Source organism: Stegodyphus dumicola, chromosome 3 (assembly GCF_044657685.1).
Source record: "Stegodyphus dumicola isolate Sdum_Otavi_A_Nest chromosome 3, ASM4465768v1".
Classification (NCBI taxonomy): domain Eukaryota; kingdom Metazoa; phylum Arthropoda; class Arachnida; order Araneae; family Eresidae; genus Stegodyphus; species Stegodyphus dumicola.
In genome coordinates this window covers 205,058,395-205,071,735 of record NC_140770.1, presented here as the reverse complement: position 1 = coordinate 205,071,735, position 13,341 = coordinate 205,058,395, and the positions used below count along the sequence as shown (strand labels likewise).

General features: G+C 35.6%; 2 protein-coding genes across 4 annotated transcripts in view; one reads left to right on the top strand and one right to left on the bottom strand.

Annotated features, from left to right (window-relative positions):
* Window positions 1-13,341, bottom strand: part of Unc-115a (actin binding LIM protein Uncoordinated 115a) — a 213,598-nt gene that overhangs the window by 4,242 nt on the left and 196,015 nt on the right. The window lies entirely within an intron of this gene.
* LOC118181220 (uncharacterized) lies at window positions 6,704-7,786 on the top strand. 2 transcript variants are annotated; one of them, XR_004756850.2, is made up of 4 exons: window positions 6,705-6,982; window positions 7,059-7,418; window positions 7,541-7,598; window positions 7,708-7,786. XR_004756850.2 is itself a non-coding variant. In XM_035350305.2 (3 exons), exons 1-3 carry the CDS (start codon window positions 6,769-6,771, stop codon window positions 7,543-7,545), a joined length of 579 nt encoding a protein of 192 aa, XP_035206196.2. In that variant the 5' UTR covers window positions 6,704-6,768; the 3' UTR covers window positions 7,546-7,751. The 2 variants fall into 2 exon arrangements, 1 of the variants encoding a protein (XP_035206196.2); XM_035350305.2 differs by having other exon boundaries at window positions 6,704-6,982; window positions 7,541-7,751.

Genomic DNA, 13,341 nt, shown 5'->3' with positions numbered 1-13,341 from the left:
GCAAGTCATTCCGTAGCGTTTAATTTTTTTCATATCTTGAATCTCTTACTATCATTAAATAAGGACGAAATTGCAGGTTTAAATGTATAGTTCTCACAATGTAATAAACGACAGTACTTGCAACCTGTGCAGTCGCACGAAGAGGCATGGTTAGGGACAGAAAAAGTTTGGATTTAGAAGTACGATTGACATTACCAAATGGCAAAGTTAAAAGCAGATAGATTTTTTCTCTGTTATTTACACTAATAAGCGGGAGGGCAAGAACGCCTTTCTAATTGTTATTTGAAATTAAATTTTACAATTTACTTTACTTTTGCTTTTAATTTACTTTCTACAGCATTCAGTACGTGAAACCGTCAATAATAATATAATAATGATAATAAAAATGGTATCACACAACTAAAAGTATATACTACTTCGTAAATTTCGATAAATTAATTACTGAAAATATTAAGCATATCAATGGCAGCGTTGGACCTAATAGTTTTAAGTTGCATTTCAACATTTGAAAGAACGCGAATTACATTGCTATTTTCACCACACAAACGAATGGAATATTTCAGAAAAGAATTCTCCCCCGTTATTACAATATTTCAATAATTTTCGCAAATTAAAAAATTTATTTAATACGTTTTAATAATAAATGAAGCGATTTTCACTCATATAATCCCTTTGTACATTACTATCTTTCATTTCAGAACCACTGCATAACTTTTCTAAGACATAAATAGCTTCCGTTAATATATGTTCCCATACATTATATTTATTTTTTTTATATTTTTGTCTTTAATAAATTAATGATAGATAGATAAAAAAATTGATACTGCTTAATTTATAAGCAGCGTAAAAATTGGAAATCTGAGGTCATTAATTTCCGAGACATTAATAGTTTTTCAAGATGCAAATAAAGCAGATAACAATAATCATAAATATTAATGCTCCTAAAATATATCCGCATAACCTAACTGATTTTTGCTTTTTGATCCACCACAAACCTATTTTCATTAAATGAAGTTTTGCGCATTTCTCTGCAAAGTACGCAAAACTTGTTTCATACAACTTTATTTTAACTAAACGTTATACTTGTTTAGGGAAGTATAAAACAAGTATTTATGTGTACTACTTTTAAAATCCATGTGACAGAGTGTGAGTTCTCATCTTGAAATATACGTTGTGTCGATGAGCTTAACTACAAATTATTAAACATTTTTGGCAAAATGCCAAAAATTAAAAACAAAATTTTTTAAACACGTCCTGCGCTGTATCTGCAGGATCTATCAATCAATCAATCGACTCGACAATCGAAAATCAATCGACTTGAATGGAGCTCACCAACATGTAAAAAGCGTTTCTATTAATATGCAAGATATGAGAAAGAAGTTTGAAGACATTATGAAAGAAGCAGAGTTTTGAATATACAATTCTTGTATATTCACAAAAATACAAATATACAAGTTTATATACAAATTTTTGTATATAAAATAAATGGGACATAGAAACTAAATTTGAAAAATAGAAGAAAATAAAAACAAGAAAATATTGATGAGTTATGTGAGGATAACAGGCTTGAAAATTCCGAAATGTCTTTTAAAGTAACAGTTTTTTATGCTGCTCTCGACATTTTAAATACTCAGTTAAAATACAGAATGACTGGAATAACAAAAATCGCAATGATGTTTTCATTTTTGGAACTTAAATTTCATTGTTAACAAATACGGAAAATTATTTGTCATTGTTAACAAATACGGAAATTATTAATAACTAGCGGGCTGAAGCCCGCTTTTAATTGTTGACGTGTATAAGAGTTCCTATGTTAAATATCACCGTTATGCCATAGTTGGACCGAACTACCAGGGTTCAGCGGTTTTGCGCGGGTTCCCCCTGCTTTATTCCCGTGCGCATCCAGAAGATACTGCATACACGTCACACATGCGTAAAATCACGAAAACACCTAAGCAGGCAGCCCGCTCGCCGGGATTCGAACTTTGGACCGAACTACCTGTGTTCAGCGGATTTGCGCGGTCTGTGCCCGCTTTATTCACTTGTGCATCCAGAAGATACTGCATTCCCAATACACATGTGGAAAATCACTGAAACACATATAGAGTCAGCCTGTTGGCCGGGATTCAAAAGTTGGACCGAACTACCAGCGTTTAACGGTTTTGACCGGGTTACGCCTGCTTTATTCACGTATTCATCCAGAAGATACTCCGCACACAATACACATGCGTAAAATCACGAAAACACCCATGCAGCCAACCCGCTAGCCGGTATTCGTAAGTTGGACCGAATAACCAGCGTTCAACGGTTTTTCGCGGGATTCATCCGCTTTATTCACCTATGCATCCAGAAGATACTGCATACACGGTACACATACGTAAAATCACCCAAACACCCATGGACCCAGCCTGTTTTCCGGGATTCGAAAGTTGGACCGAACTACCAGCGTTAAACGGTTTTGCGCGAGCTGCACCCGCTTTATTCACGTATGCATCCAGAAGATACTGCAAACATCATACACATGCGGAAAATCAAGAAAACACGCATTCAGCCAGCCCGTTAGCCGGGATTTGAACGTTGGACCGAATTACCAGTGTTCAGCGGTCTAAGCGGGCTGCGCCCGCTTTATTCACATATGCATCCACAACATACTTCATAAACGTTACACATGCGGAAAATCACGAATGTTTGTCATTGTTAACAAATACGGAAATTATTAATAATGTTTCAAAAATACAGAAAAAAATATAAAGAAGACTTTGCTAATGTACTGGAAGTACAACTTTTATTATTTATAAATACTTTCAGAACAGATATCCAAAATTTGAAATCCGTTAAGGATTTAGCTAAATTAGCAATGGTAAAATACTATGACATGACAAGCAGTTAATCGGGAGTGCAATTAACTTATATTGTATTTATCATTCATTATCTGTAAACCAAAGCCACGAGCGAGAGGTCATTTTCAATAATAAAAACATATTTAAGAAACACTATGATACAAGATCGGTTGTTAAACCTATCACTATTGAGCGTTGAAGTTGACTTGGCTGTGAAAATGGACGTCCAGGTATTGATAAATAATTTTGCGGAAATGAAGGTTAGGAGACGCAAATTTTAATAAAAAAGATTTTTGTCTTTATGATGAATTTCGGTCACCAGTGTTATAATTACACTTATTGAGGGGGGGGATTAGAGAAGAACAGCAGTACGGGCTGAGGGAAAATTAAAAAGAAACAGGAAAAATCTTTAGCATACATGTTTTTTTATAAAAATGATGTATTCAAGTAGTTTAGTGTACCAAAAGGATTTTTAAAAGGACAGCAAAAATATTACATATTTTCTACTAAAATTGTATATTCAAATAGTTTTCTTTATGAAGTTTATGATAAATATGTTTTATATTTAACAAATGTACTTGTATATTATTGCATAAATTATGTTCGTAAGTTGAGTAAAATCACAGAGTACTATCTATTGATGTAATATTTTTTCTGTACGTTTATCAATTATCTTGTCTGTCAATATCAATTATCTATCACTCACACGCACGCACACAAAAAGTCTTAAATTACAGAATTAAAATCATCTGACGTCAAATACCCAGACTAAAGCAAATTTGCATTTCACCAGTTAGCAAAGGGGAAATATTTTCCTTTTTATTCTTTCTTCATATTACATAACTTTCAAATGGTTCCCTGAGAACGTGCTTTTATTTTTTAACAATTAATCCAGATGTGATAAAAATCATGAAAACATTAGCTCCAGGAATCTTTGATTTTTTTTTTTTTTTTTTTTTTTTTTTTTTTACTTTTCACGTTTTTTTCTTTAGTTTAATTTTTATTTTTAAAGCACGTTAAATTTATTGGTTTAGGGACCCAGGAAATTATTTTGCATACGGGACCAAGAATTCTAGTTACACCACTGTCTATAATGTATATATGCGTAGCTAGTATATGTGTAATGAGATGAACTACCAGTGCTTACATACTTTACCGCCAGGCCGCTGCTGAACCCTTCATTAATTAATGACATAATCACACAAAGCCACGCATTTACACGCAACTCCTGAACATAACAAGCAACCAGCGCATAGCGGGATTCGAACTTCGGACAGAACTACCAGTGCTCACACACTTTACCGCCAGGCCGCTGCTGAAATCTTCATTAATTAATTACATAATCACACAAAGCCACGCATTTACACACAACTCGTGAACATAACAAGCAACCGGCGCATTAGCGGGATTCGAACTTCGGACAGAACTACCAGTGCTCACACACTTTACCGCCAGGCCGCTGCTGAAATCTTCATTAATTAATTACATAATCACACAAAGCCACGCATTTACACACAACTCGTGAACATAACAAGCAACCGGCGCATTAGCGGGATTCGAACTTCGGACAGAACTACCAGTGCTCACACACTTTACCGCCAGGCCGCTGCTGAAATCTTCATTAATTAATTACATAATCACACAAAGCCACGCATTTACATACAACTCGTGAACATAACAAGCAACCGGCGCATTAGCGGGATTCGAACTTCGGACAGAACTACCAGTGCTCACACACTTTACCGCCAGGCCGCTGCTGAAATCTTCATTAATTAATTACATAATCACACAAAGCCACGCATTTACACACAACTCGTGAACATAACAACCAACCCAATTATTCTACACTTATATAATAATTCTATAATTATTCACATTATTTAAGTGATATGATTCATTAGTGTAATTGTACTGGCTCGTATACACACGAGGAAAACCACGAAATTTCCAATGCAGCCAGGGCAATATGAAAGACAAAAAAATGTAACAAATAACCAACAATTAAAGGTTACCAATAATAGTGTACAACAGAGATGTATACCTCTCGCCAACTGAAAACAATTGTTAAATTCAATGGAAATGAATTTTCAAAATCAACAGACATGCGGTCTTTAAATTTTGTACATCCGAACTGTCTTCTCTCTTAAGCAGCAATATGACAAAACATTTAAAAGAAGAGCATATCTTTAGAATTTCCGATAGACAGTCTTGCGCCGAACAGTGTTGCCATTGCTCGCTTAGAAATCGTCGAGTTTCTTAATCAAAAACACATAAATGCTTTTACAAAATGTTAAATAGTTAATAAAACAAATTACAAATTTGAGCTTTCAGATGCCCATATTCGGGTGGTGACGTACATATTCAAAATTTCATAGCTGTAGGTACCGTTGTTTTACACAGTATCTGCATAAATGTTATGTACGTTAAACATACGTATATTTATGCTGATTCTTTATTATTAAATATCTTTAAATATAACACACAGCGATAATATTCGGTAGAAACAGTTCAACGCAAAATGCGAAAACGAAATTAATAGCCCTTCTGGGCTAACGCGCTTTGGGATAAAAACGCAAAAATAGAACATAACAGCTTTCATTGTCAGTGCTTTAAAAAAAAAAAAAAAAAAAAAAAAGGCCTTATTTAATTTAATAAAATCGAAAAGCTGAGCAAGTTGCATATTTTTGAGAGGATAAATATGCCACGAAACCTTCAAAATCATTTTTTAGTTCATCACGCACGCATATCTGCACACAAAAATAACAATACCTATTATTCTTCTGCATCTCTGTTTAAAAATGTTTTAAAAAAACATATGTACCGAAAAACATTTATTTGTAAAGTAAAATATTTTTTTTTCGAAAATATTTTAAATAAATTTAAAAAAGAAGATTTTTCGCGATCATATTTTGCCGCGGTTAAGCCCGTGCAGCTGTCTGTCTGTCTGTCTGTCAGGTACTGAAAAAAATCAGTACCTCGGTACTTACGTGAAAACGTGGTTTGGACTTTGCCAAAGCTAAGTTTACTTTTAATCTATTTTCATCCATTACATTTTTTAATATTATTTTTCACTTAAAATTTGTTTTAATACTTTGTTTTCATAGATACATATCATTACTATTATTTTTATTTTCCTTTTTTTTTTTTTTTTTTTTTTTTTTTTTTTTTGTAACAGTACTTTCTAGTTTGAACTTTTCACTTCTCTATCTTCCTATAATGAACTAATATTGTTTAATTAAATTTATAATTACTTTTCATCTTTATTAAACTTTTTTATTTCTGATAGTTTTGACTTTTGCATAATTACCAAGTTTCTGAAATTTCTAACAATAAATTTCATTAAACTATTTCTGTCACTGTACTGACTTTTTTGAATATGGCTTCTTTGCATGAAAAACTGAAATATTTCTGTTTAATTACTGACATGCATTTAATTAATACAGAGGCAGCTGCACTCGAGTTTGCCACCGATGCTGGACTTCTTCCCAGAGAGGATGAGGCACCACCTTGCCCCAAGTGCCAGGCACCGATGAGAAGCAACAAGAGAAAGGAATCAAAGCTCGGATGGCGTTGGGTCTGCAGCCTGAGAAATCGCAACAACTGCTCTGGCATGATTAACCCCATTGAAAATACATTTTTTGAGGGTACAAAAATCCCAATAAGGGAAGCTTTAGTCATAACTGTGTACTTTGTTCTAGATCACAGTTTCAGTTACATAAATCAGCAGCTAAAGCTATGGAAGGAAAAGCAAAAATTACCGGTAATTGCAAATGAGACTATTGTTGACTTTTTATCATATTGTCGTGAGGTATGTGAAATTTTTGCCTCTTATCATAGCAGAATGTTAGGTGGTAAAGGAAAATCTATATTAATTGATGAAACATTTTTGACCCGCCGCAAGTACAACCGCGGCAGGGTAACCAAAAATATGACCATCGTAGTTTTAGGCATCTACTGTCGAGAAGACAAAGAAGGATTATTTTTCAAGGTTAAAGAAAAAAGCAAAAGGCATTTGTGGCCTTACATTAAACGTCATGTTCACCCAGAAACCACCTTCATATACACTGACTCTGCTCCACAATATAAAAGGATAGAAAATTTATTTCCGGCAGCAACACATAAAACTACCAATCACAAGAAAGGTAAATATGTGTCTTTTTTTTTAATGAGTGACATTTTTTTTTCCATCCTTAACATTCATTAATCCTTTATTTACAGGCGTATTCGTAGATCCCGATGATAAACAGAACACTATAAATGATCTTGAGGGTGAAAACAAACTTTTTAAGAGGTCTATAAAGAGCAAGAGAACAGATGATATTTGCACGCAGTACATGGCTGTACATTATTACAGGCGGTTCCGCTTGAAGCCCTTTACTTATGATGGAGAAAGACTTGCTCAGTTTCTACAGGACATTAAAGCTGTGTATCCAGGCCATGGAAAAGTCGGCCTTGAACTTAAAATGTTGGACGAACCAACATCAGAAAGCGAAGGAATTGAGGACCTGATGCCTCCAAAGAAATCAGCCCGACAAGATGATGATATACCATTCATTCAGGAAGATGATGATAAATGGGGTAAAAGCAACAAATATAACTTTATTTTTGACATAATTTATTTATTTACATATATATACATACAAAAATTGCATTTAAATATTAAATTACATACCATTATAATCTATGTGCTTATTTTTCAGAGTAAGGGAACACAGACCAAGTTTTAAAACTGGAATAAATGATAAGAAAAGCATACAAGTAAATTGTTTACTATAATTTGTGTAAATGTTCAGATGGTCCACAAATTTTGATTTAATACCTTTTTGTTTTTCACTACATGAAATTGTTATTTTTTATTTCCTTTTAGAATTCAACCAAAAAACAGAGCCCAGAAAACAAAAGGATGGAAATGTTGCGAAAATGTAGCATATCTTTTACAGAAAGAGGTAAATGTGTATTTCAGTTATTCTCAACTTTTATTTTGACGTGAGAGCTATTCTTTATATATTTTGTTATTCCTTCATTAAAATAAACTTTCTTTCACAGCTGCAGATCCAAAATGTCATGAAATACTATGACAGAGGTAAGACAAAATTTTAACCATTCACAGCTTATGTTTCAAATTAGTGCTTCACTTTATTTTAATACTACTCCTTCAGTAAAAGCAACTGTAAAATTTATTTAGTTATTATTAGTATAAGTTTACCTACTTATTTTTCAGTAAAAAAAAACTTTATTGCAAATTAGGTAATCCAAAAAAATAAATAAAAGAAAGAAGAAAACTAATTTTGACAGATAAATTGACAAACATAGAGATGAGTTGATTAATTTAAAGGTTTCCAGCCTACTTCTTACCAGAAAACATTTTATTGTTAAGGATAATTTATCACCCCTTTCAGGTAAAGAATATTGCAGAAATGAGAAATGAATCATGGAAAGAAATGAATCTTCAGTCAGAAAATATACAGGTGAATTCATTACTTTTAATGTTTCCAGCCTGTTTATTTTAATTATGTATTTTCATACTACGTTTAGTATTTTAATTTTACCGTTTATTTATTATTTTAAATATAAGGATTCAATCTTACATTATTAACTTCTTAAACTTGCCACCCTTTTGTGGTAATTGTGTATTTTTGTACTATGTTCAATTATTATTTTCTAGTTAAAAAGAGTATGTAGTTAACAAAAGATTAAAACTAAACAACAGAAAGAACACTTTTAGAAAAAATATTAAAACATTTAATAAAAGTGTTTATATATACGCTAACTTATGTTTTCATTATCGTAACCTTGTTTAGTTATCTTGTATTATGAATATGCATAATATGGATATTTTGTTTAGGGACTTCAAAAATAACATTTTTTTCTTTCAAGAAACACATCCGAGTTGAAACGACTGATGCGGGCCACACCTGAAAGCGAAGGAACCGAGCAACTGCTGCCACCGCAGGAAATCTCGACGATCATGAAATTTAAAATCTTGTTTACTTATCTTGTATTTTGAATATGCATAATATGGATATTTTGTTTAGGGACTTCAAAAATAACTATTTGCTGCCACTTAGACGAGGGAAGAAGCAGATGGAGAAATCAACTCGGATGACAAACCCAGTACCTGGGGGTATAGCCAGGTTTTTCTTTCAAGAAACACATCCGAGTTGAAACGACTGATGCGGGCCACACCTGAAAGCGAAGGAACTGAGCAACTGCTGCCACCACAGGAAATCTCGACGATCATGAAATTTAAAATCTTCTTTACTTATCTTGTATTTTGAATATGCATAATATGGATATTTTGTTTAGGGACTTCAAAAATAACTATTTGCTGCCACTTAGACGAGGGAAGAAGCAGATGGAGAAATCAACTCGGATGACAAACCCAGTACCTGGGGGTATAGCCAGGTTTTTCTTTCAAGAAACACATCCGAGTTGAAACGACTGATGCGGGCCACACCTGAAAGCGAAGGAACTGAGCAACTGCTGCCACCACAGGAAATCTCGACGATCGTGAAATTTAAAATCTTGTTTACTTATCTTGTATTTTGAATATGCATAATATGGATATTTTGTTTAGGGACTTCAAAAATAACATTTTGCTGCCACTTAGACGAGGGAAGAAGCAGATGGAGAAATCAACTCGGATGACAAACCCAGTACCTGGGGGTATAGCCAGGTTTTTCTTTCAAGAAACACATCCGAGTTGAAACGACTGATGCGGGCCACACCTGAAAGCGAAGGAACTGAGCAACTGCTGCCACCACAGGAAATCTCGACGGTCGTGAAATTTAAAATCTTGTTTACTTATCTTGTATTTTGAATATGCATAATATGGATATTTTGTTTAGGGACTTCAAAAATAACATTTTGCTGCCACTTAGACGAGGGAAGAAGCAGATGGAGAAATCAACTCGGATGACAAACCCAGTACCTGGGGGTATAGCCAGGTTTTTCTTTCAAGAAACACATCCGAGTTGAAACGACTGATGCGGGCCACACCTGAAAGCGAAGGAACTGAGCAACTGCTGCCACCACAGGAAATCTCGACGATCGTGAAATTTAAAATCTTGTTTACTTATCTTGTATTTTGAATATGCATAATATGGATATTTTGTTTAGGGACTTCAAAAATAACATTTTGCTGCCACTTAGACGAGGGAAGAAGCAGATGGAGAAATCAACTCGGATGACAAACCCAGTACCTGGGGGTATAGCCAGGTTTTTCTTTCAAGAAACACATCCGAGTTGAAACGACTGATGCGGGCCACACCTGAAAGCGAAGGAACTGAGCAACTGCTGCCACCACAGGAAATCTCGACGATCGTGAAATTTAAAATCTTGTTTACTTATCTTGTATTTTGAATATGCATAATATGGATATTTTGTTTAGGGACTTCAAAAATAACATTTTGCTGCCACTTAGACGAGGGAAGAAGCAGATGGAGAAATCAACTCGGATGACAAACCCAGTACCTGGGGGTATAGCCAGGTTTTTCTTTCAAGAAACACATCCGAGTTGAAACGACTGATGCGGGCCACACCTGAAAGCGAAGGAACTGAGCAACTGCTGCCACCGCAGGAAATCTCGACGATCATGAAATTTAAAATCTTGTTTACTTATCTTGTATTTTGAATATGCATAATATGGATATTTTGTTTAGGGACTTCAAAAATAACTATTTGCTGCCACTTAGACGAGGGAAGAAGCAGATGGAGAAATCAACTCGGATGACAAACCCAGTACCTGGGGGTATAGCCAGGTTTTTCTTTCAAGAAACACATCCGAGTTGAAACGACTGATGCGGGCCACACCTGAAAGCGAAGGAACTGAGCAACTGCTGCCACCACAGGAAATCTCGACGGTCGTGAAATTTAAAATCTTGTTTACTTATCTTGTATTTTGAATATGCATAATATGGATATTTTGTTTAGGGACTTCAAAAATAACATTTTGCTGCCACTTAGACGAGGGAAGAAGCAGATGGAGAAATCAACTCGGATGACAAACCCAGTACCTGGGGGTATAGCCAGGTTTTTCTTTCAAGAAACACATCCGAGTTGAAACGACTGATGCGGGCCACACCTGAAAGCGAAGGAACTGAGCAACTGCTGCCACCACAGGAAATCTCGACGGTCGTGAAATTTAAAATCTTGTTTACTTATCTTGTATTTTGAATATGCATAATATGGATATTTTGTTTAGGGACTTCAAAAATAACATTTTGCTGCCACTTAGACGAGGGAAGAAGCAGATGGAGAAATCAACTCGGATGACAAACCCAGTACCTGGGGGTATAGCCAGGTTTTTCTTTCAAGAAACACATCTGAGTTGAAACGACTGATGCGGGCCACACCTGAAAGCGAAGGAACTGAGCAACTGCTGCCACCACAGGAAATCTCGACGATCGTGAAATTTAAAATCTTGTTTACTTATCTTGTATTTTGAATATGCATAATATGGATATTTTGTTTAGGGACTTCAAAAATAACATTTTGCTGCCACTTAGACGAGGGAAGAAGCAGATGGAGAAATCAACTCGGATGACAAACCCAGTACCTGGGGGTATAGCCAGGTTTTTCTTTCAAGAAACACATCCGAGTTGAAACGACTGATGCGGGCCACACCTGAAAGCGAAGGAACTGAGCAACTGCTGCCACCACAGGAAATCTCGACGGTCGTGAAATTTAAAATCTTGTTTACTTATCTTGTATTTTGAATATGCATAATATGGATATTTTGTTTAGGGACTTCAAAAATAACATTTTGCTGCCACTTAGACGAGGGAAGAAGCAGATGGAGAAATCAACTCGGATGACAAACCCAGTACCTGGGGGTATAGCCAGGTTTTTCTTTCAAGAAACACATCCGAGTTGAAACGACTGATGCGGGCCACACCTGAAAGCGAAGGAACTGAGCAACTGCTGCCACCACAGGAAATCTCGACGATCGTGAAATTTAAAATCTTGTTTACTTATCTTGTATTTTGAATATGCATAATATGGATATTTTGTTTAGGGACTTCAAAAATAACATTTTGCTGCCACTTAGACGAGGGAAGAAGCAGATGGAGAAATCAACTCGGATGACAAACCCAGTACCTGGGGGTATAGCCAGGTTTTTCTTTCAAGAAACACATCCGAGTTGAAACGACTGATGCGGGCCACACCTGAAAGCGAAGGAACTGAGCAACTGCTGCCACCACAGGAAATCTCGACGATCGTGAAATTTAAAATCTTGTTTACTTATCTTGTATTTTGAATATGCATAATATGGATATTTTGTTTAGGGACTTCAAAAATAACATTTTGCTGCCACTTAGACGAGGGAAGAAGCAGATGGAGAAATCAACTCGGATGACAAACCCAGTACCTGGGGGTATAGCCAGGTTTTTCTTTCAAGAAACACATCCGAGTTGAAACGACTGATGCGGGCCACACCTGAAAGCGAAGGAACTGAGCAACTGCTGCCACCGCAGGAAATCTCGACGATCATGAAATTTAAAATCTTGTTTACTTATCTTGTATTTTGAATATGCATAATATGGATATTTTGTTTAGGGACTTAAAAAATAACTATTTGCTGCCACTTAGACGAGGGAAGAAGCAGATGGAGAAATCAACTCGGATGACAAACCCAGTACCTGGGGGTATAGCCAGGTTTTTCTTTCAAGAAACACATCCGAGTTGAAACGACTGATGCGGGCCACACCTGAAAGCGAAGGAACTGAGCAACTGCTGCCACCACAGGAAATCTCGACGGTCGTGAAATTTAAAATCTTGTTTACTTATCTTGTATTTTGAATATGCATAATATGGATATTTTGTTTAGGGACTTCAAAAATAACATTTTGCTGCCACTTAGACGAGGGAAGAAGCAGATGGAGAAATCAACTCGGATGACAAACCCAGTACCTGGGGGTATAGCCAGGTTTTTCTTTCAAGAAACACATCTGAGTTGAAACGACTGATGCGGGCCACACCTGAAAGCGAAGGAACTGAGCAACTGCTGCCACCGCAGGAAATCTCGACGATCATGAAATTTAAAGTCTTGTTTACTTATCTTGTATTTTGAATATGCATAATATGGATATTTTGTTTAGGGACTTCAAAAATAACATTTTGCTGCCACTTAGACGAGGGAAGAAGCAGATGGAGAAATCAACTCGGATGACAAACCCAGTACCTGGGGGTATAGCCAGGTTTTTCTTTCAAGAAACACATCCGAGTTGAAATGACTGATGCGGGCCACAGCTGAAAGCGAAGGAACTGAGCAACTGCTGCCACCACAGGAAATCTCGACGATCATGAAATTTAAAATCTTGTTTATTTATCTTGTATTCTGCATATATAACATGGATATTTTCTCTACAAAAAACTCCAAATAGTGAACTGCCAAGTAATACTGCTGAAAACTGCAAAATGTGGTGCTGAATGGTAAGTAATATAAAATATATGTGTACACATTAAAATTAGAGGATTATGGCTCCTGGCGAAACCTCGT

Coding starts and splice junctions, on each gene's coding strand:
- LOC118181220 (XM_035350305.2), top strand. CDS start 6,769: ATGACCATCGTAGTTTTAGGCATCTACTGTCGAGAAGACAAAGAAGGA. Junction 6,983..7,058: donor AACTACCAATCACAAGAAAG/GTAAATATGTGT, acceptor CTTTATTTACAG/GCGTATTCGTAGATCCCGAT.